The 21,498-nt window shown below is 51.1% G+C and overlaps 1 protein-coding gene across 2 annotated transcripts in view; it reads left to right on the plus strand.

Annotated features, from left to right (window-relative positions):
• The window catches only part of KSR2 (kinase suppressor of ras 2), a 267,439-nt gene that overhangs the window by 199,392 nt on the left and 46,549 nt on the right, over positions 1-21,498 (plus strand). For both annotated transcript variants that reach the window (XM_070399254.1, XM_070399255.1), the window contains exons 8-10: positions 10,218-10,285; positions 12,388-12,506; positions 17,425-17,593. In XM_070399254.1, coding sequence (XP_070255355.1) covers positions 10,218-10,285; positions 12,388-12,506; positions 17,425-17,593 — 356 coding nt within the window. The remainder of the gene's footprint in view (positions 1-10,217; positions 10,286-12,387; positions 12,507-17,424; positions 17,594-21,498) is intronic.

Below are 21,498 nucleotides of genomic sequence, written 5' to 3' on the forward strand. Positions count from 1 at the left end.
CCCATCGGCCCTGCCCTGAGTGTGACAGTGGCAGCGCCCCAACCCCCTGATCGGCCCTGCTCTGTGGGTGATAGAGGGCGGCACCCCAACCCCCTGATCCATCCTGCTCTGTGTGTGACAGGGGGCGGTGCCCCAACTCCCCTATCGGCCCTACTCTGTGAGTGACAGCGGGGAGCTCCTCAACACCCTGATGGGCCCTACTCTGTGCCTGACGGGGGAGCTCCCCAACCCCCTGATTGGCCCTACTCTGTGTGTGACAGGGGGCAAAGCCCCAACCCCCTGATGGGCCCTGCTCTGTGCGTGACAGGGGGGAGCTCCCCAACCCCCTGATCGGCCCTGCTCTGTGCGTGACAGGGTACGGAGCCCCAACCCCCATGATGGGCCCTGCTCTGTGCATGACAGGGGGCAACGCCCCAACCCCCTGATCAGCCCTGCTCTGTGCGTGACAGGGGTGGTGCCACAACTTCCCTATCGACCCTGCCTTGAGTGTGACAGGGGGCGGTGCCCCAACCCCCCAATCGGCCCTACCCTGAGCGTGACTAGGGGTGGCATCGCAACCTCCCAATCCGCCCTGCTCTGTGCATGACAGGGGGCAGCGCCCCAACTCCCCAATCAGCGCTGCTCTGAGCCCAACCAGGGGCTGCACCTAGGGATTGGGCCTGCCCTCTGCCACCTGGGAGCAGGCCTAAGCCAGGAGGTCATTATCTCCTGAGTGGTCCCAGACTGTGAGAGGGCACAGGATGGGCTGAGGGACCCCCTCTCCCCACCGAGTGCACAAATTTTTGTGCACCGGGCCTCTAGTATATATATATATATATATATATATATATATATATATATATACACACACACACATATATATATATGTATATATACATATATATATATATAAATTAAAAGAAAATAAAAAAAGATGGCAGGAAACCTTCTTCCTCTGTAGCCTTGTCTCTCCCACATTCTCATTTAGGCTCCTGCAGGCCCCCACCCCCCAGCCCTGCCCGGTGATGGAGGTGGGCTGGCACAGGGACCAGGGCTCCCTCTTCCCACCAGCCTGCAGATCTCACCTGAGTGACGAAGGGAAGGCTCCCTTCCCCTGTGGGAAGGATTAGGTCGTTCCAGCCCCCAAGGAGCCTGCAGCTCCATGGACACAGGGAAGACAGACAGGACAGTAATTACCAAGCATTTGTGTTGGGAGGCCCCCTGCCCACCTTGGTCCTCCACCGACCCAGGCTCTCAGGTGAGCCCTGAAGATGGCGGCCCCTGGTCTTTCCCAAGGGGCACAAGGCCAGGCCTGGGGTCCAACCGGAAAGCTGTCTGATTTCCCCTGAACACCAGCTGCTCCCGGGCCGTGCGCAGTCACACCGTGTTCTGTGGGGGACAAGGCAGCTTTCACAGCCTCACAGCTGCGGTGTGGAGGCTTTGAAGGCAGGTAATTAGGTGACAGGGACACAGCCAGGAGTCGGCCAGGCTGAGGCTTCCTGAGCCGTTTAATTTTCGGCACTGGATGCAGAACTCAGAGGCGTCCTGTGCTTCTGTCCTCTGTTCTGGAAGTAATGAGCAAAGGCTTGGAGCCTGCCAAGGGTTGGGGTGGCGGGGACTGGGGGAAGTATGAGGATCTGGGGGAGGGCTGGCTGCTAGAAGCACAGACTTTGGAAGCAGCCAGGACCGAGTTTGAGTCCCAGCTCCATCGCCCAACTCCCTGTATGAGCCTGAGCAAGACACTTGCCGTCTGGGGGCTTAGTTTCCTTATCTGTAAAGTGGGCGCACTAGGAGCACCCACCACAGGACTGGTGGAAGGAGTCAGTGACATGTCCTTGCCCCCAGGTTACAAGGTTCTATTACTGAACTTTCTCCTCACTCACCTTGTGCAAAAGTGACTCCTGGTGTGAACACGGCAGAATTCAAGCCATGCCATGCTCCACTGTGCCATGGGCACCAGTTTGCTGAGCCCTTAGAAATCCTGCCCCAGTGGGAAGCAGACATGTGGCTGCTGCGGGGCCCGGCACGCTGGGGAATTCTGACATGTCCCTGCGTAACTGCAGCAGGGTGAGCGCGCCTCCAGGTTGGAGCGGTGAGCCCGCACCACAGGCCTCGCCAGTTAAATTTACATGTATTCTTCTGTGAATAGAACCCTACCGCTTTTGCATTAAGAACAGCGAGGATGGACGGTCATTGGTATTTGTTTTCAAAGGTAGCGACATTTTGGACGCACTTATGGGCAAGGTAGAAGGGTTAGATGAGGGACAGAGACCCGTAGCACACAGACCCCACTGTCCAGGAGTTTAGGGGAGACACAGCTGTTGAGAAATGAATTTCAGTGAAACAGACGTGCACGATAAAGACAGTGATGGGGAATTTCAGAGAGGCGGCACCAAGACTGGCGGTGGGGGGTGGGGGGAGGTTAGAAAAAATGGGCAGAACCATTTGTTCATTTACTCATGAGATCTTTATTATTTTTGAAATCTGAGACAATAAGGTAAAATGCTCAGCCTAGTACTTGGCCCATGATAAGACTTTAATAAACAAAAGTGAATACATTAGTTTTGGGGTACCCCTCCACCCAGGAAGCCAGGAGACTCCGGAGTGTCTCACCCCCTTCCCTCCTGCTCCTGTGTCACGCCCACTTCCTCCGGAATTATCATCAGCTGTCTTGTTGGCGTTCTGAATAGAGAGATTAATGAACTAATAGGAAATTATGCTCAGAAAGCAATTTGCAGTTATCTAAATCGAGGCGTTTTCATCAAATAGGTTCATGAGCGCGGAGTGGAGTTCCATTCTAAGTGGTCGGATGTCAGCACAATCTGAGTATTGTCTGATAACTGTGGGTTCAGCTGGCTGGAGTTTGCCTTTGCAAGAAGGTGCTGCCATAACCGGTTTGGCTCAGTGGATAGAGCATCAGCCTGCGGACTAAAAGGTCCCAGGTTCGATTCCGGTCAAGGGCATGTATCTTGGTTGTGGGCACATCCCCAGTGGGTGGTGTGCAGGAGGCAGCTGATTGATGTTTCTAGCTCTCTATCTCTCTCCCTTCCTCTCTGTAAAAAATTAATAAAATATATTAAAAAAAAAAAGAAGGTGCTGATGGCGTCCCCAGCCCTCGATCATGTTATCTGCCTCTTTTCCTCTGTGCGCAGCTGAGGCCTGGGACCTCCCCCCCATCTGCATCTCAGGGCGGTATTTGGGTGGCTGCACTCTAGAAAGCAAGAGTTGGAACAAGGGGCTTTTTTTTCTGCATGTGCTGGAGTGTGGGAGGAAGCGGGGGTCTCCTAAAACCTCCGTAACTCACTCGTAGGAATACCCTTCTCAGGATCTGCCTCTAGGGAGCCTGACTCGGTAAGACAGCACCAGAGTCCAGAGTCTGTTCTGGCTCTGCTGCCTACCAGCTGGGCGACTCTGGAAAAGTTTCTGAACCTCTCTGATGGAAAACGAGGCTCATGCATGCATTCATTCAAGGTGATAAGACATGCACTGGTAGAAACCCAGGCACATTAATGACGGGGATTCCTTCAAATCAGAATCTTTAAATAAGTTATTCAGCATTTCCTTCATTGCAGAAATGGATTTTCTATTAACGTAAAGTATAAACAACAAGAACCATTATCACCTCTGTGGGTTGAAGCAAGGTCAATGGTCTGGAAAATCTAGCTTATTTCCTACTTCTCCGTAGTTCTCGTTCTCTGTTTTTCTTTGGGGATTTTCTGAACCAGCCACCGTAGGAGACAAATGGAAGGGTTTATATCCGTGTTTCTCAATTGGGCACCGTTGCCGTTTGGGGCCAGGTAATTCTTTGTCTAGGGATCTCTTGTGGATGTTTCAAAGAATTGCTGGTCTTCACCCACTAGATGCCAGTAGCTCCCCAACTCTACCCTCAGTTGTGACAACCAAAAATGTCTCCAGACATTGCTAATGTTCCTGGGGTGGGGGAGGAAGGCAGCAAAATTGCCCTTGGTGGGCAAGCACTGGTTATATAGTAAATCACTCATTCCCGACCCCTGGGACTGTGGTATGCATTGTTCCATTTCAGAGTGCTAGCATTATAGTGCTATTTTTTTCTTTTTCTTTTCTTTTTTTTTAAAGATCTTGTGCTTTTTAAAAACATATATATCTTTATAGATTTCAGAGAGGAAGGGAGAGAGAAAGAGAGAGAGAAATATCAATGATGAGAGAGAATCATTGATCAGCTGACTCCTGCACGCTCCTACTGGGGATTAAGCCCGCAACCCGGGCATGTGTGCTGACCAGGAATCAAACTGTGACCTCCTGGTTTATAGGTCGACACTCAACCACTGAGCAACACTGGCCAGGCTACAGTGCTATTTCTAAAATAATCAACCGGTTATACAGCGATCAAACATCCTGGTTTGTCTGGGTTGAGCACTGCAAGTCCCATGTCCCAGGTTGGCTGGAGGTAGGTCCATGCTAATGGAAACATCTCATGTTCCCACTAAGGTCACTGCCCACTTCATAAGCATCTCCCTAGCAAGGTAGAGAGTGGCATTTAGAACCCGAGTTAACCAGCGCTGGATTTTCCATTGGTCCCAGTGGGGTTTTAATGCCCTTTCCACAACCCCCCTCTCCTCCTGCCTGCAGTAGCCTGGCTGGACACGCTCTCGTTTCTCTTCCTGCAAGCTGTCACTTTCACTAATTTTTGTTTAAACCAGCCATGTAGTCCTTTATCCAGTTTTGCTCTGTTAATGGACCTTTTCACTTGGATTTCATGTGTTCGCTGGTTCCCTTCATGCCCTGTATGTCCCCCTAGCCTGTGTTCTTGCTTCAAATACAATGTTTTGTCTGTGATGAGGAGATAAAAGTGTGAAGTAGGCCATGGTTGGTTAGAGCCATTGGGTGCACTAATTTTCTCAGCTGTTGGAAAGCTGGGGCGATGATGAGCACCGTTGTTGCAGCTGCTGCGAGTTTCCTGGAAGCTTCAGGTACTTGTACAACAGGCAGGACATTGGCAGGATATAATTATGAGCGTGTGTTTCAGAGATCACCAGCTTGAAGCCTGAACTTACTTTTCCATTAATAGAAACACTTCAGTTTTTACCATAATCAGAGTGGGAATTAATGGTCCCTTATATGCATTTTTACCTATTATAAGCAAAAATGTGGGTCTAATTACAGTTGTGTGAGGGATTATTATAACTTTACTGGGGGCTGAGGTGGGGGTTGAATGTGATGATGATGGTGGTGGTGGTGATGATAGTGATGATGGTAGTGGTGGTGGTGATAATGATGGTGATGGTGATGATGGTCATGATGATGATGATGGTAATGGTGGTGGTGATGATGGTGATGATGGTAGTGAAGATGGTGGTCATGGTGGTGGTGGTGGTGGTGGTGATGGTCGTGATGATGATGGTGATAGTGGTGGTGATGGTGATGATAATATTATATATTGAAGATTTATTAAGTGCCAGACATTTTGCTAAAAACATACATTATTTCATTTAATCCTTGCAACAACCATGGAAGATAAGGTCTGTTATCCCCATTTTACAGATGAGGAAACAGAGACCTTTAGGATTAAATAACTGACCCAAATTCTCGTGGTGGGTGGATCTGCTCTTCAAACTTACATACAATCCTTCTGAATCAAGAACCTGGACTCCTAACCACTCACATGAGCTAAGGGCTGGCCACACAGAAGGGCGGCAACAAATGCTCCCCCACTCTGCTCCTCCTTGAACAAAATAATCAAAACGGAATGTGAGACTGATCTCAACCTGACCCTGGACCAGAGCTATTTATCTTTTTCTCATTCCTCCTGCCACTCTCACCCATCAGTCTTTCTTGAATTGAAAGATGACAAATGGGTCTTCGTGTTCTGAGAAACACCTCCAGGTCCTGGGAGCCGTGACGACCCTGTGGCCATGGGCTCCTCTCTCGGGGAAGTTGGGGGGGTGAGGAGGGTTGGAGGGCATCCCCAGCAGCTAATAAACCTGCAGTTTCGGTACATATCCTCCTAGGGAGAGAACAGTGCTGGGGTTTCCTGAGAATTTTTCATTCAGCCCCTGGGGCCTGTGGTCTGATTTATATAGTCACAGTCCCCAGCACCTTTCTCATTTATGTCATCAGGGGTTTCTTTGTATGAGTTGTAGGCCAGAGAGTTCAACCCACTGCATTGTCAGCAGTGAGGGGAGGGGTGTTTTGATATCCTCCACTGAGGACATACGGAGATGTTTCTGGAAGCATTTGGCTCAAAGAAGACACCATTGGGGAACCAGACTGAGACAACTGCTGGGTCAGGCGATTCAGTGAAACAAAGCCCCAGGCGAAGGGGGTCCTGATTGGGTTTCCAGATTCCGCAGGAAGTGTGAGGAGCACTGAGCGCAGGGATTAGAAAAAGGGGGTAGGAAAGGCGGGGAGGGGACCCTGGTGCCCTTTGATGGTAAATGTACTGCCAGAGGGGCCTTTCCAAAATGCTTACCCAGCCTCCACCTTCCTGATTAAAATCCTTCAGTGGTTCCCCTTGCTCTCAGAATAAAGACCCACTCTCCTGCCCCATCCCTTGCTCACCTCTCCTTCCTCCCTTCCCGTGCCTCCCCTCTTCATGCCCAGAGGGGAAGGAGAGCTCATACCATCCCTGCAGGGAAAAGCAAGGAAGGAAACTGTCACATGGGGGAGGAGAGAGGGCGGGGAAGGGAATGCAGAGAGGGACTTTTTTGCATTTCACCAACTTCAAGGGAAAGGATGTATAAGAAACAGATACCATTTTTCAAAAACAAATTTTGATAGAGACTGTCAGTGCTCCGACGTCGGTAGCGTTGGACCCGTTTTCCATCTGTCGATCCTTCCTCGTTCTTCCCTCCTCTCTCTGCATCTCTCTGATACGGATCCAGTGTGTTATGCACCAGCCACCAGACCAGGCACCGAGGGGGGCAGTGGGAAAGGGAGCTGCAAGATGAGGAAGACCCAGATGCTGCCCTCCAGATAAATTCACGTATTTAATTTTCAGACGGAGAGGACATCTCATTTAGCCTGCAGCTCCTTTGGGGAATGAGATGTTCCGCGTAGGCAACTTTTCTGGACAACTGAAGCTTATCCTATTAGCCTTGAAAGTTAAAAAAAAAAAAAGGGAATGATTTTCAATGAAAGTTTTAAATCAAGTTTCCAGCTGGATGTGGGCATCCTGTGGGCACTCGGTGTGCTTCAGCCCTGAAAGCAGAAACACTGCCTATTGGCTGCCTGAGTGGGTACTGACCTGGGCATTTTCTCATGGGATCCTCATCACAGTTTGCATGAGGACCCTGGACCCCAACGAAGCAGACGGATGTCCCCTTGGTCTGGGAAGGGTAGAACCTCAGGTCAGGCTTAGGTCTGGAACCACATACAACCGTTCCCATGCCTGGCAGTGGCCCAGAGCCACCATCCTGAATCCCGGTGCTCCTCTGGGCCAGGCCTGGTGCACACGTTTGTCCCTGGTCATCAGCTGTGCGCTCCCCAGCCCCCCTTTCCCTCCTTGTGGGACAGAGCACCTGGGAAGGGAATTCACCATCAAGGACTATGGGCTAAAGAGACACACGGGAGTGTGGTCAGAGGGCTTGGTTCTGGTATGCGGGCTCTGGGACTGACCTCCCTGGTGTTCTGATTTCTGCCTATTGTAATAATCATCGTGTCTTAGATGGCTTCGCATGTTTCCACAGACTTTGAGGCAAGGACTCCAGGGCAGATGGTTGGTTTATTGGAGAGAAGATCCCAGCCCACACCAGCAGGGGAGTCGGGGAGAGACAGGGAAGGCAAAGCAGCCAGCACAGGTGCCTCAAAGGGCAGTTATGGGCAACTTGGTCCAGCCCCACCTTGACACACCCCTGAGTTGTCCTACGGAAGAGAGAGGAGACAGAGATTCATCACCCAGCTCCCCATCGTGCTGTTTCAGGCTTCCTGCGTTTCAGCCAGCCCACCTTTCCAGCCAGAGAAGGTTGTCTGCGGAGGGTCTTAGGGGCTGGCTGTACCAATTAGCAATAATGACAATAACCACCATAGTAAGAAGGACAGCACCTGCTGCTGCAAGTATCTGTCCAAGCACCTTATTTGTGTCATATTATTAGTCTTCACTGCAGCCCCGTGAGGCAGGTGCTATGATTGTCCCCACTTCACAGGTAAGGAAACTGAGCCTCAGAGCTGGTCAGCCACTTGCCCAAGTTGTCACAGCCAGGAAGTAGGGGTGTAGGGATTTGAAGCCAGATTTATTCTGTATACTATCCTGACCTCATTTCCCCCCTTGTGGGGGTGGGGGTGGGGGATGGTTTATTCTGTAAGAGTCAAGTTCCCAGACATCTCTCACCTGGGAGGGAGATTATAACCCTCTTACATGGTGGTTCTTAAACTCTGGAATACACTTGCTGGAAATTCACATTCAGTTACTGAATCAGAACCTCAGAGGGCAAACCTTGGGGAGCTGACTTGGGTGGAATCATGCATACGCTGGAAAAAACGATTCTTTGTAAGCGGGACATAGGGTCTGCATTGTGCAACAGTTTGGCCTCGGTCCCTGTGACCCGCTCTCCAGGGTCTGTGTGGTTTCGGCACTTAGCTAGTCCTGCGGACTTGATGAGCAGGTCCTGGATGTGTGGGCACTGGTTCTGACATCTGGACCTCCACGCGAAGCGAAGAGCCTGAGCGTCGGAGCCGGTTCTTTTGGGCGTTCTGCATGAGCCGCGGTTGTGCTCCCACGCCTAGCTCTGCCCTCTGAGGCGGAGGGACTTCCACTCCACAGGCTGTTGGCCGCCACTGCAGTCACCTGGCTTGAGACGACTGTGGACGCTGCCAGTGACCAGGACTTTCCCCTGGATGCTCGCTCTGCTCACTTCTACCACATCAGCGCCCCCCTCTCTGTGTGTAACGTGCATGTCCCACCCTCCAAGCAGGGAAGGAGACCTCCCATCGCTGCCTTGGGTGGCTGTCTCCGACAGCTAGAGCCTTTAAGTAAAATCAGAGGCCTCCACTGACCCAGGTATTCTGCCAGGGCCAGTCAGGTCCTCTGTTTTTCCATCTGTAAGATGGGAATGATAGTAATACCTACTTCATAAGGTTGTTCTAAAGATCCAGTGGCATAGTGTCTATAAAATGTGTAGTACCATGGCTTTCAAATGAGTCTTCAAGTAAATGGTAGGTGATTATTGGGATTGGAAGATGATGATGATGAAGATAAATACAGACTGATGGGGGAAATGTCTTTCATAGCATGAAGTGGGCACTGTTGAAGTGTCTACCCACTCTTGGGCCACCCAGGGCTGACCCGTGAGAGTGGTATGGCAGCAGTCTCTCTCCAGAATTAATTTCCTGGCTGCCAAGGATAATGTCTTTTCAGTAGCTGCCCCATCTCATCTTACAATTTGGTATCCACAGTACTCAGAGCTTTCTGAACCACTGGGGCATTCCATCCATCCACCCACCCACTCACCCACCCACTGATCCATCTACCTGTGCATCCACCCATCTATCTACCCATTGACCCATCTACCCATTCATCCACCCATCCACACACTCATCGATCCATCTACCCACCCCTCAATCCATCTAACCATCTATCCACGCACTGTTGTGGCAAGGGAGCATCCCCGAAAGGTTTATTAGGGGAGAACTCCCCAGTAAGCCAATAGAGTCCCATGCAGGTTACACACAGAGAGGGGGAGCTTATGGTAGACGTGAGCAGAGTGAGCATCCAGGGGAAAGTCCTGGTCACTGGCAGCGTGCACAGTCATCTCAAGCCAGGTGACTGCAGTGGCGGCCAGCAGCCTGTGGCGTGGAATTCCCTCCGTGCTCTGAGCGTGACCGATGCTACAGCCAAGCTTGAATGTTGAATGGTCAAAGCTCTAGTTCTTATAGCCCCCGAGGGATGGAGATCCCACTCATATCGGAGTCCTGATGGAGCCTTTACCCAAATGTCCAGACTTGTGGTTTTGGGTGTTCCTGTTATACTCCATACCTCAGTCTTGACATAGTGCTTGACATGACTATCACAGCCGACAGTGACTCCATATTGGTGTGTAAAAGGTGTTCAAAAAGTCCGCTGGGCTTTTGCTCTATATACCCATCCACCCCTGCATCCATTCATCTGTCTGCTCATCTGTCCATGCATTTGTGCATCCACCCAAACATATATCCATCCATTCATTATCCATCCATCTGTGCATCCATGCACGCATCCGTTGCTCTGTTTATCCATGTATCTATCCATCCATCCATCCACCCGTCCTTCTCTCTCTTTCTCTCAGGTTAAAGTGCCACAACAAATGCACCAAAGAAGCCCCGCCTTGCCATCTCCTCATCATCCACCGAGGAGGTAAGTATTTAACACAAGGACCAGCGATGCGGAATCAGCAGGGAGCTTGGAGCCTCCCTTGCTGACCCATGGAATCAGAATCCGCATTTCAGCAGGATCTGAGTCCTGTGCACTTTGAGGTTGAGAAGTGCTGCTCTGGAGCAGGAGTTACAAACTCAGATGCCTTCCAGGGCCAAGCAAGTGCCGTAAGAAAGAGAAGCTGGCCAGATGGGGCCGTGCAAGGTGGAGAGAGAGCCCCGGCGCTGTCTAGGGAGAATAGCCACCCAGCCGCTCCGTGAACTGATGCTGCAGCATTTCCCACCTTTCAGAGAAAAGCCAACTCGTTTTATGTGCCCTGTGCTTATTTAAAAACGTTAGCAACTTATTCAAAGTTTAAAAATTCTTGCTGGCCTCCTCCCTGCCACCCCCCAGGAATGGATGAAGCTAAGGCTCCAGCTGGGGGTAGAGCCTTGCTAAGGGGGACTGAGTTCCTCCTAGTCCTCTCAAGAGGCCCCTCCCAGCCCCTGGCCCTGGTCAGTGCCTGCTCAGGGGAATCTGCTGGAACAAACCCAGGGGAACGCGAAAGAAGGCGGCAAACGGCTGCAGAAAGTGCTGAGACATGTCCCAAAGCCAGCGGGCCGTTGGTTTTCGGTGATCTCTGCTTTGGAAATTGCAAGTGAAGGGAAAGTCTTGATCTCTCTTTTGTGCTCTGTTCCCCTGCCCCTCCTGCCCCTCTTGCCCCCCTGGCCCCTCCACACCCACATCCCCAGTTAAGAGCCATCAGTGAGGCTGTTTTAACACTTGGAGTGCGGGTGAATTTCCCGCCAAAATATAAGATGGCTCTGTCTTTTGGTTTTGTTCCATCCACCAAAAGGGTGGATTACAAACAAATATTTGGTAATACGCAGTTACAATCGGCCCGAGTTTACACGTTTCCCGCACTCCACCGCAAATCTATATGAACCGAGTTAAAGACGGCTCCCGCGGAGTACGCGCAATTCACGCGAGCCGACTTAACTCGTTTCCCGCACTTAAATCTGAATTCTCTTGCTCTTGAACTGTTGTGGGTCAGCTTTGTTGGGGAAATTGCCTCCCACCGAATTCTCATCCGTAGCTGGTTCCTCTGGCGCCCGCCTCCCATGAGGAGACCAGACCAGCCTGCTGGAGGGAGACCCGCTCTCAGGGGCTGGCGTCTGAGGGAGGGCTCCCTCCCACCCACCTTCACAGCCGTGGGCCCCCCTTTGTACATGCGAAGCAAACAGAGCTTTCCAGAAGTCCACCAGATTTTTGCTGCCCCCACCCCATCGTTAGTAGGAAGTTGGAAATAGTGGCGGTTTCTATGGTAATGTCTGCTCAGGCTAAGCAGAGAAATTAAATCCCTGGGTCAGTCCAAAGCTTTAAACTTTTCCACTAACACCCCCCTTCCGCCCCCACAATAAAAATAAAAGCTAATAAGTAACACTTACTAGCATCCAATTTGAATTTCTCATTTTTGTCCCCGTACGTAGTACAAATAACAGAGGGGTAACAGGAAAAGGGCTTGGGTGATGTGGTTTGGCGCAGTAAGTATTTATTTAGCATCAGCCGTGTGCCCGGATCTCTGTGTAGCTTCAGAATGATGCAGAAAGGGACGCTGGGAAAGCCAAGCCTTTCCTCCAGGGACCCCAGTGGCCTTGATTAGGACAAATGTGTTTCGACATGGGACAGGCTGCTCAAGCCTGAGAAATCCAACAAGTAATGAAAGGTGATCCTGACATGAAGGTCGGACGGGCCAGGGATCGGTGGCCATAATGAGCTTGTCCACTGAGCACAGACCCTGAGAAATCAGGAACCTCTTGTATTTCAAAGGAGCTCAGCTCTGAAATGAGCACCAATGTGAAACAATTACGGTACTGAAAACAAACAGATAGCTTCCGTTTTACTATTATAATTTGTCATGGTCAAGTCACGTATGACAATGAAAACAACGGCCACGGAGAGCTCCTGATGCCACTACCCTGACATGACAACTGTCATTTTTAGTGACTCCCTTCCAGCCTGGGGGTGGGCCTCTGCTGTCCTGGAATGGAAGCCTAAGTAATACTTAAACTCCCAAATCGCTGCTTTTATCCCTACGGATCCAGCAAGGCTAGTCCGGACAGAGTCGGTCCCGTGTGACATCAACAACCCTCTGCGAAAGCCACCCCGGTATTCGGACCTGCACATCAGTCAGACGCTCCCCAAAACCAACAAAATCAACAAGGTGAGGCTGGGGTTCTGTTGGGCCGGCTGGGGCTGCCGCTGCAGGGGGGAGGAGGGGAACGGAGCAGGATTCGGTGGGCATCCGGGAGCACTGCCTCGCCTCCCAGCACCTGGCACTGCTAATTCTGTGTGGTTGGTGTTGAGTCAAGCTTGGGGGGCATCCAGCCATCAGCGGAGAGTAAGTGCCAGGAACCTGTCTGACTGAGGGAGCCGGCACACGGAAATGAGAATGAATGAGTGTGTGGAGGACGGTCAGCAGGGATTAGCAGGAGAGTTGAGACGGGTTCCATAGTGGTCCAGACCCCGCACTCTTTGCTCTGTGAGATGTTTCGCCATCTGGCGGGATTAGCGTTGCAGATGGTTCTGCGCTTTCTGACACATCTGTGAGTCAAACCACCGGGGGACAGGGATCTATTTCTGAGCTCCTGCTGGAGACGGGTGGACGGGTGTGTGCGGGGGCCCTGAGCTCGGGGCCACAGCCACTTTGCTTGACTTCCTGCTGATCCTCAGACATGGGCCTGTCTAGGCATCTTTCTTTCCAACGTGACCTGCAAATGTTCAGTATGATTCCACATCCTTTGTTCGGTCTGCTGGTTGGACACCACCAAAGTTATCCCAGCCTGCTTCCCGCCCCGCAGTAGGAGGCACAAGTTGTACTTGCCAACAGGTGGTTTCTCAAGCCCCAGACGCCTCCGTGCATGGTATTGAAGGTGGTAAAGTGGGGATCAGCCTGAGTGTGTGGCAGGTCACCAACCTGTGTTCAGGACCCAGAAGAGCACCAGGACTTCTCACTGGTGAGGCACAGCCTCACTTCTCTGCATGAGGCTGCCGAGGACATGGCCCCCTTCCCAGTCTGTTCTCCACACAGCAACCAGAGTGCTTCTTAATGAATATAATTTAAATTGTGTCACCTCTGCTTAAAAAGCATCTGGTAATTTTCTAGTGCATTTAGAAAACAAATCAAATACTGCACCCTGTAAGGCAGTGCATAATATGGTCCCTCTCTCTGTCCCTGACCTCCTCCATGCCCCCCCACCACAGCCCATGTCCTTTTACTCTCCTGCTATCACCCACCATTTTTACTAGTAGATTTCAGTCATTCACCATCTGATTCCGTGCGGCATCATCTCAGCAGTTGAGAACTTGGCCTCTAAAATCAGGCAAACCTAGCAGCCAGCCTTGGCTTCCTCCATTTACCAGCTGTGAGACTCTGGGCAAGTAATGGAATCTCTCAGAGCCTCAGTTTTCTTGTCTGTAAAATGGGTACATTCCAGTTATGCACTGCTGCTCAAACAAACTTAGTGGTATACAACAACAGCCCTTTAATTATGCTCCTGGAGTCTGTGGGGCAGGTATTAAGAAGCAGTACAGGGGGAATTGTTTGTCTCTGCTTCAAAATGTCCAGGGACTCAACTGGGAAAACTCACACAGTGGGGAGCTGGAATAATCTAGAACAGGGTTTGGCAACTAAGGCTTACAGGCCAAATCCAGTCTACCACCTGTGTGTGTGAATAAAGCTGGATTGGAACAAGCCACACTCTTATTGTTTATGGCTGTTTTCATGCTACAATGGCAGAATTGAGTAGTTTCAACAGAGACCACATGGCTCACAAAGCGCAATAGATTTGTTACCTGAAAAAGTTCGCCAGTCCCTGGTCTAGAGGCTCCTTCACTCACAGGTCTGGTGCCCAGGTTGGGATGAGTCAAAGCCTGGGCTCTGTAGAAGCTCCACAGAAGCCCCTCCATGTGGACCTGCCTTGTGGTTTGGGCTTCCTTCCAGTATGGCTTCCTCAGCATAGTTAGGCTTCTCGCATGGCTTCTCGGGGTTTGAAGGGCAGCTGTTTCAGCAAACAGGGTGGAAGTACATGGGCTTTTATAACCTGGCAATATGATTCCATGCAGTGATGGTCTTGGCTTGCATTAGCCAAGGGTTGGCAGTGACCGTTCTGTTGCATTCTGCTGATAGAAACAGTCACAGCCTACTCAGATTCAAGGGGAGGAGATGCAGACCCCATCCTGCTCATGGGAAGAGGCCAAGGAAGTTGTGGCCATGTTTTAAAATGTCTATGGTGGGTAATAAAAGCACCAACCTCAGAGAGTTATTGTGGGGAAGAATAAAATAATCAACATTAATAGAACTTAGTGCAGTTCCTTGGCACATGGTAAGTGTCCAGGAAATTCTAGCTATTATCATCAGCTTAAATCTTGGGTTTCTGGTCAAAATTCCATTTTTCTTTATTATTTGAAAAAAATGCGTCTCCAGGAGAGGGGATCCCCATCTCTGGAAGGGATGAGGGGGCTTGCACAATGAGGCCCCTGGAAAGTAACTGCATGCCTGTAACCCAGCCTTTCCTTTGTGACATCTTGGGGACAAGGAGCTCAGAGGCATCACAAAACCCCTCTCTCCCGATTTCTAGGCACAATGAGCCTCTTGGTGTCAGATGGGACAGAAACAAGGGTCAGATAGATCAATTACTGTGACATTGTTCTGCTTGTCTGCCAGCAGGAGAATTTGATAAGAGAAATAAATTAACCTCTATTAAGAAAGTGGCTTTGACGTGAAGGTGGACAGAATCTATCATAGAGCTGGGTTATTTTTTCCCTCTTTCTCTTCTCACTGGCTTCACACAGATTCTTTTTGTCAGGCAGTGATGTCGTTAGCGCAATAGATTTCTAAGCCAATTTGGTCTGAAGATTTCCTTTTCATTGCTGTCTGTCTCCTCTCCGGTCTAGCTCAGTCAATCCAGGTTCCAGAAGCCCAGCTTTTTCATTCGGCATAATGGTTAGAGTCTGTATTTTTTAGTCAGAAGGCTTGGAACTCAGTTTCTTCACTTGCTATGTGATCTGAGCAAGATCTCTCTGCCTTGATTTTTCCCTCTGTAAAATGAGAAGTATCATAGCAGACACTACTATTGGGATTGTGGAGAGGATTGGATACAGTGATATGTGTAAAGAATTTAGTCCAGCACTGGATACTCAGGGCACAGAAATGGATAAAGAAGAAGACAGAGAATGAGGAAGAGGAACAGAAGGAGGATTAGGAGGAAGAAAGTGGAAGAAGAAAGAGGATGGAGGAGGAAGAGGAAGAAGGAGGTGGAGTGGAAGAGCAGAAGGATGAATAGGAAGAAGAAGGAGGAATAGGAAGGAGGGGGAAAGAGGAAAAAGAAGAAAAAAGAGGAGGAGGGAGCCAGAGGAGAAGGAGAATGGAGGAGATGGATGAGGATGGGGAGATGGAGGAGGAAGTGGAGATGGAGGAGGATGGAGGAGATGAATGAGGAGGAAGTGTGGAGATGGCACACCTTGTGTTTCTGCTTCTAGGGTAGAGCCATTAACTCTTTGCATGCTTCCAACAAGTCACCCCCCTCTTTGAGTTTCAGTGCCCCCATCTGTAGAGTGAAGGGCTTGGACTGGGTGGTCCTAAAGGATGTTTCCCCTTCCCTGCATGAGGTGGGAGCTTGAGTTTCCCTCTGATGAAACACAGCCTCCTGCTGCTGGTCCCATTGGGACTCAGATCTGAGTCCCCTCCTATGGGAGTGATTCTGCCAGGGAAAGTGGGCACCATCTCTCTCTCTCTCTCTCTCTCTCTCTCTCTCTCTCTCTCTCTCTCTCTCTCTCTCTCTTCTGATTCAGTTTGTTCACATCAGCCCTGAGCTTTGCTACACGGAAGAGAATGACATGGTTCCTTTCCTCAAGGATGTAGAGATAATTCCTTTCTCCATAAAGACAGTTCCTCCTCCTCTCCCTCCACCTCTCCTTCCATCTTTCCTTTTTTATATTCATTCATTCATTCATTCATTTATGAGCAATCTCTTAGTTTTTGTTTCTGTACTAAGTTCTGCAGATTCCAAGATGAATACGACATAGTCTAGTAGGAAGAGATAGATCTTCTCCCTCCCTCTCTCCTCTCCACCTCTCCACTCTCCTCCTTCCAGTTCTTTCTTTCCTGTTTTCCCTTGTCTAGCACACATTTATGGACGGACCACACTGTGCCTGGCACCTGGCTACTGCAGATCCTGCTTACATTTGCTTCCCGGAGCTGCCGTAACAAATGAGCACAGCCTTGGAAGCTAGAACATGGATCACTTATTCTGGAGGCCAGAGGTCTGAAATGAAGGTGCCAGCAGGGCTGGTTCCTTCTGGAGACCCCGAGAATCCCCTCCATGCTCGCTCCTAGCCTCCGGTGGCTCCCGCAATCCTTGCCGTTCCTTGGCTTGTAGCAGCAGCATCAGTTCAACCTCTACCGCCATGTGCGCATGGCCTTTTCCTCTGTGTGTCCCTCCTTTTCTGTTTCTTATAAGGACACTTGACATTGGAGTTAGGGCCCACCCCAACCCAGGATGGTCTCATCTCAAGATCCTTACGTTAAGGGCGCGTGGAGTCCTTTTGTAAAGTAAGGTCCCCCTCTGAGGTTCCAGTGGAACACTGTTCAGCCCACCCCACAGCTCCCGACCTCACCCACCAGGGCCATGTGAGGATGCACATGTGGATTCACCTTCATCTTTGCTTTAGAGCAGGTTCAGGGGCCAGGAGCGGCGGCGCTGGTTCCAGTGCAGATGCGAGGGGGTGCGGAGGCTCCTCTCCCGCTCTCTCCTGAGCTGTCAGGCTGTTGATTCTTTAATAAACACTCGGGAGGAGAGGTGTCGGGATGGGAAGCGCACACTGGGCACCTCCGCGTGGCTCTCTCCAGAATCAGAGAGAACGGGGAGCGTGGCTGTCACCTCCGTGCTTGCATTCCGTGGTCACCTTTCACTTGGGGGTCCAGACAGTGGGCAGGAACGTGATTACAGAAACCGTTCCTTCCACTGCTGGATGCCACCTGGTGGGGACGGTGGGAGGACTCAGGGCTGAGGATGCTGGGTTGGGTCTCTTCCTGCTCAGCTCACTCTCACTGCTGCCCCCGCCCTGTTTTCCTTCTGCAGGACCACATCCCTGTCCCCTACCAGCCAGACTCCAGCAGCAACCCCTCGTCCACGACGTCCTCCACGCCCTCCTCGCCAGCACCCCCGCTCCCCCCCAGCGCCACGCCGCCGTCTCCCCTCCACCCTTCCCCGCAGTGCACCAGGCAGCAGAAGACCTTCAACCTGCCAGGTACCCCAGGGCTCGGGGAGGCGAGGAGGTGTTGGGTTCACGCCAGGGTCACTTGGGGGCACGCTTGAAGGCATGTGGAGCGAGTCTTACATGCAGGACACTGGCCACACATGACTCCCTGGATCTTTAGAGTAGCCACGAGGTATTATCAGCTCCGTTTAACAGGCGAGGAAACGGAGGCCCCGAGAAGGAAAGACTATGTCTGTTGGTCAGCAGCAAGCCGGGGTCTTCACCCACGTCTAAGTCACAGGGGCAGCTGGCAGTTGTCTTATGAGCTAAATCGTTGAAACTGGCAGGGGACCCTGGGCCCAGGCTCTCAGGGCCCCCATGCCTGAGCGGAGTGGGCTGCATTCTGAGTCTTACCCCCACGTCAGGAGAGGGCTCTGCATGAGCAGGCTGGAGTTGTGGATTCACTGTCCTCTGTCACACTCCTGCCATGTGACCTCCGGCTTCAGCTTGCTCACCTCTGAAAGGACGTAGGTGGGTGACAGGACCCCAAGGGTTCTTCTGCCTCACACATTCCCACTTGAGTTCACGCACTGCCCAGGGCTGCAGTTTTTCTCCCTCTCAAGTCGTCTTCTGGCCTTCCGACCACATCCATGTATTTATTTCCTGAACACACATTTACTGAGCATCTCCTATGTACCAGGTACTGTCCGAGGCACTATGTACGGAGGGGACATGCACAAAGCAGACACGCCCAGTATGAGTTTCCTGTTGCTGCTGTAACACTGCCACAGGCTTCATGCCTTAGAACAGGACACATCTATTACCTTACAGTGATGGAGGTCACAAGTCCACATTTTGTGTCTCTGGGCTGAAAATCAAGGTGTCAGCAGGGTGTTTTCTTTGCAAGGTTCTAGGGGGAAAATCCATCTCCTTGCCTGACAGCTCCTAGTAGCCGCCAGCATTCCTTGGCTGGTGGCCCCGCACTACTCCAGCCTCTGCTTCCATTCCCACACCTCCTTTTCTGACTCTGACTCTGATCCTCCGTTCTCCCTCTCATGAGGACCCTGTGATTGCATTTAGGATGCACCCAGAGAACCAGCTTAGTCTCCCCATCTCAAGATCCTCAACGTGGTCACATCTGCAAAGTCCCTTTCGCCATGTGAAGTAATGTGGTCACAGTTTCCAGGGATTAGGACAGGGGAGGGTGAGGATTGTTCTGCCTCTCACAGTCTGTTCTCCTGGAGTTTGTAGCTTAGTGGGAGAGACAGGTGTGAACCAAGCAAACACACATGAAAATGAGAGGAAGAACAGTGCTGGGAGCAAATTCAAGAAGAAAACAAGTTCAAGTTGAAATGTCAGAGGCAGGTGAGTCCTGAAGATGGGGAGAGTAGTCCCAGCGGAGAGAGGGGAGCACGTGCAAAGGCCCTGCCACAGGAAAGAGCTGAAAAGTTGTCCACTGGCCTGAGTGCCGCAAACAAGGGAGGAGGGCGCCAAGTGAGACAGAGCTGCAGGCTTAGGCCTGGCGGGACCTTGCAGGGCATGGCGGGAATTTAGGTTTTTAAAAAATATGTTTTTATTGATTTTGAGAGAGAGGAAGTGAGAGGGAGAGATAGCTAGAAGCACCGATGATCGGTTTCCTCCTGCACGCCCCCTGCTGGAGATCAAGCCCGAAACACAGGCATGTGTCCTCACCGGAATGGACCAGTGACCTCAGTGCATGGGAGAACACTCAACCAACTGAGCCACACGGGCCGAGCAGGGATTAGATTTTATTGAAGACACAGTAAGAGGCCACTGAAAGGTTGAGGCAAGGGATCCTTCTTCCTTCCAGATCCTTCCATTCAGAAGGCCACTCAGGCCCTGACTGGGGAGGCCCTAGGAGGAAGCGGTGGGGGCTCCCGAGTGGAAGCACTTTCACGGTGGCCTCCTGTCCTCTGACGTCTGCTCATCTAAGCCTCTTAGTCTTCATGACCCCGTGATGCCAGCGGCCCGGGAGCCACTAGGTGCCCCGAGCAGGCCACTCGGGTTCACCAGCTGTCCCTTGGAGCCGCTTCTCGCTGGTGTCCCTCATCGGCCCGCACAGGGCTTACAGGGACGCCTTCCCCTTTTCCGGCCACTCCCTCCTGTTAGTCACCAGGCACAGCTGTGCTCCTGCACGGAAGAGTCGAAGAGTCGAGGAGGGGTTGACTCTGTACGTGCAGGCATTTGCGGGGTGTCCTATTGCCCGGCACCTGTCCCTCCTCAGAGCAGGGCTCCTTCTGTTGCCCAGCCCCTCCTCCTGAGAAGGCTGTCACTGCCAGCTAACCTTTCTGCGGCCACTGAATCCCCCATTCCTGCCGGAGGGAAGAGATCAGCTAAGCCTATGAGAACCGCGGGTACTTGTCTTTCTTTAATTTTAGCCCCTTGTTGACAGCAAAATGCCTGCATGCAATTAAAAACAAGCAAATAAACAAAAAACCTAGGTTACCCAGCAGGAGCAGGTCCCAGAAATCATGGAGGTTGGTTTTCTTTTAAAGCTTTGCTCTGTGACCTTGAATTTCTGTGCTTCCCATCCCGGGCATCTCATTTTCCAAAATAAAAAATGCATCTGTTTGGATTCCAGCTACCTGGAATTTGGGCACTTGCTGCGCTAAAAGAAAGGGAGTTAACTCAACAAACATGAGTTGTGCACCCACGGGTACAGATGCCAGACCAGGCGCTTGGGATCCTGAGATGCCAGGACTTGCTCTCCATCCTGGGGTAGGGTTGGGGGTGGGGATTATCCATCAATTCCAACCTCAAGGGCAGCTAATGGTTTAGCTCTCTGAAGCTATCTGATTGCCTCTTAATTAAAAATCATTCTTATCTGTTAGTTAAGACAGCGTCGAAAGATACTGGCTCATTCATAGCAGCCAATGCTTACTCCATACCTACTGTGCTCTCCTGTTTCATATAAGGATGAGCTGAGCCCTATAAGGGGAGACTCTTATCAGCCCTACGGTATACACGTGGAGACGGAGACTCGGAGAGAGTTGCCCAAGCTTTTACAAACAGCCAGCAGAGGAGCCAGGATTCAGCCCTGCCTCCGGGATCAGCCTTCAGACCTCAGGCTTGGAACCACTAATCCTCTGTGCTAATCCTCTGTGAGCCAGCTTCCCACTGTAGCTTGTCCTTGAATGAATAACATTGTTTTTGGAAGTTATCTTCACCCATTGAGACTGTATCTGAGCCCACCCTGCTCACTTCTTTTACTTGAGATTAGAAAGCTCTGTGTGATCTGTCCATTCCCTGACACACCGTGGCTGCTCTGCTCCAGGCCCGTCACCTCCCCGCCCCCCCCCGTCCCCCCCCCCCCCCCCCCCCCCGTAAGTTAGAGCCCTGAGAATTGTCTGGAAGAACTGGCCTCTGAGAGGGCTGAACTGGAAGTAAAATGAATTGTAGGAGAGTCAGCAGTGACGCTGAGGATATTTCTTTTACATCAGTTTTCCCTACACGTGGAAATTAATTCATACTGTGGTAGGCAGGCTAATGGTCCCCCAAAGGTGACCACGTTCTAATCGAGGGAATCTGTGAATATGTTACCTTATATAGCAGAAGGTACTTTCCAGCTGTGAGTTTGTTAAGGGTGTTGAAGTAGAAAGATTATCCTGGATTTTCTGGGGGCTCTAAATGTCATCCCAAGGATCCTCAGGCGAGGGAGGCAAGAAGGTCAAAGACAGTGGAAGGCAGTGTCAGGAGGAGCCAAGATTGGGCTGTGAGCCAAGCAATGCAGGCAGCCCCAAGAGCCGGAAGAGGCAAGAAACTTCAGAAGGAACCAGTCCTGGCAACTCCTCGATTTTAGCCCCTTAGGACTTATTTCAGACTTTTAGCCTCCAAAGACCTGTAAGACAATTAATTTGTTTTGTGTTAAACCACAAAGTTTGTGATAATTTGTTACAGCAGCAATAAGAAGACTAATACAATGCTCAATGCAGAGA

Source organism: Myotis yumanensis, unplaced genomic scaffold, assembly GCF_028538775.1.
Source record: "Myotis yumanensis isolate MYYU_CA2020_CCGP unplaced genomic scaffold, mMyoYum1.0.hap1 SCAF_19, whole genome shotgun sequence".
In the NCBI taxonomy this organism is placed as follows: Eukaryota; Metazoa; Chordata; class Mammalia; order Chiroptera; family Vespertilionidae; genus Myotis; species Myotis yumanensis.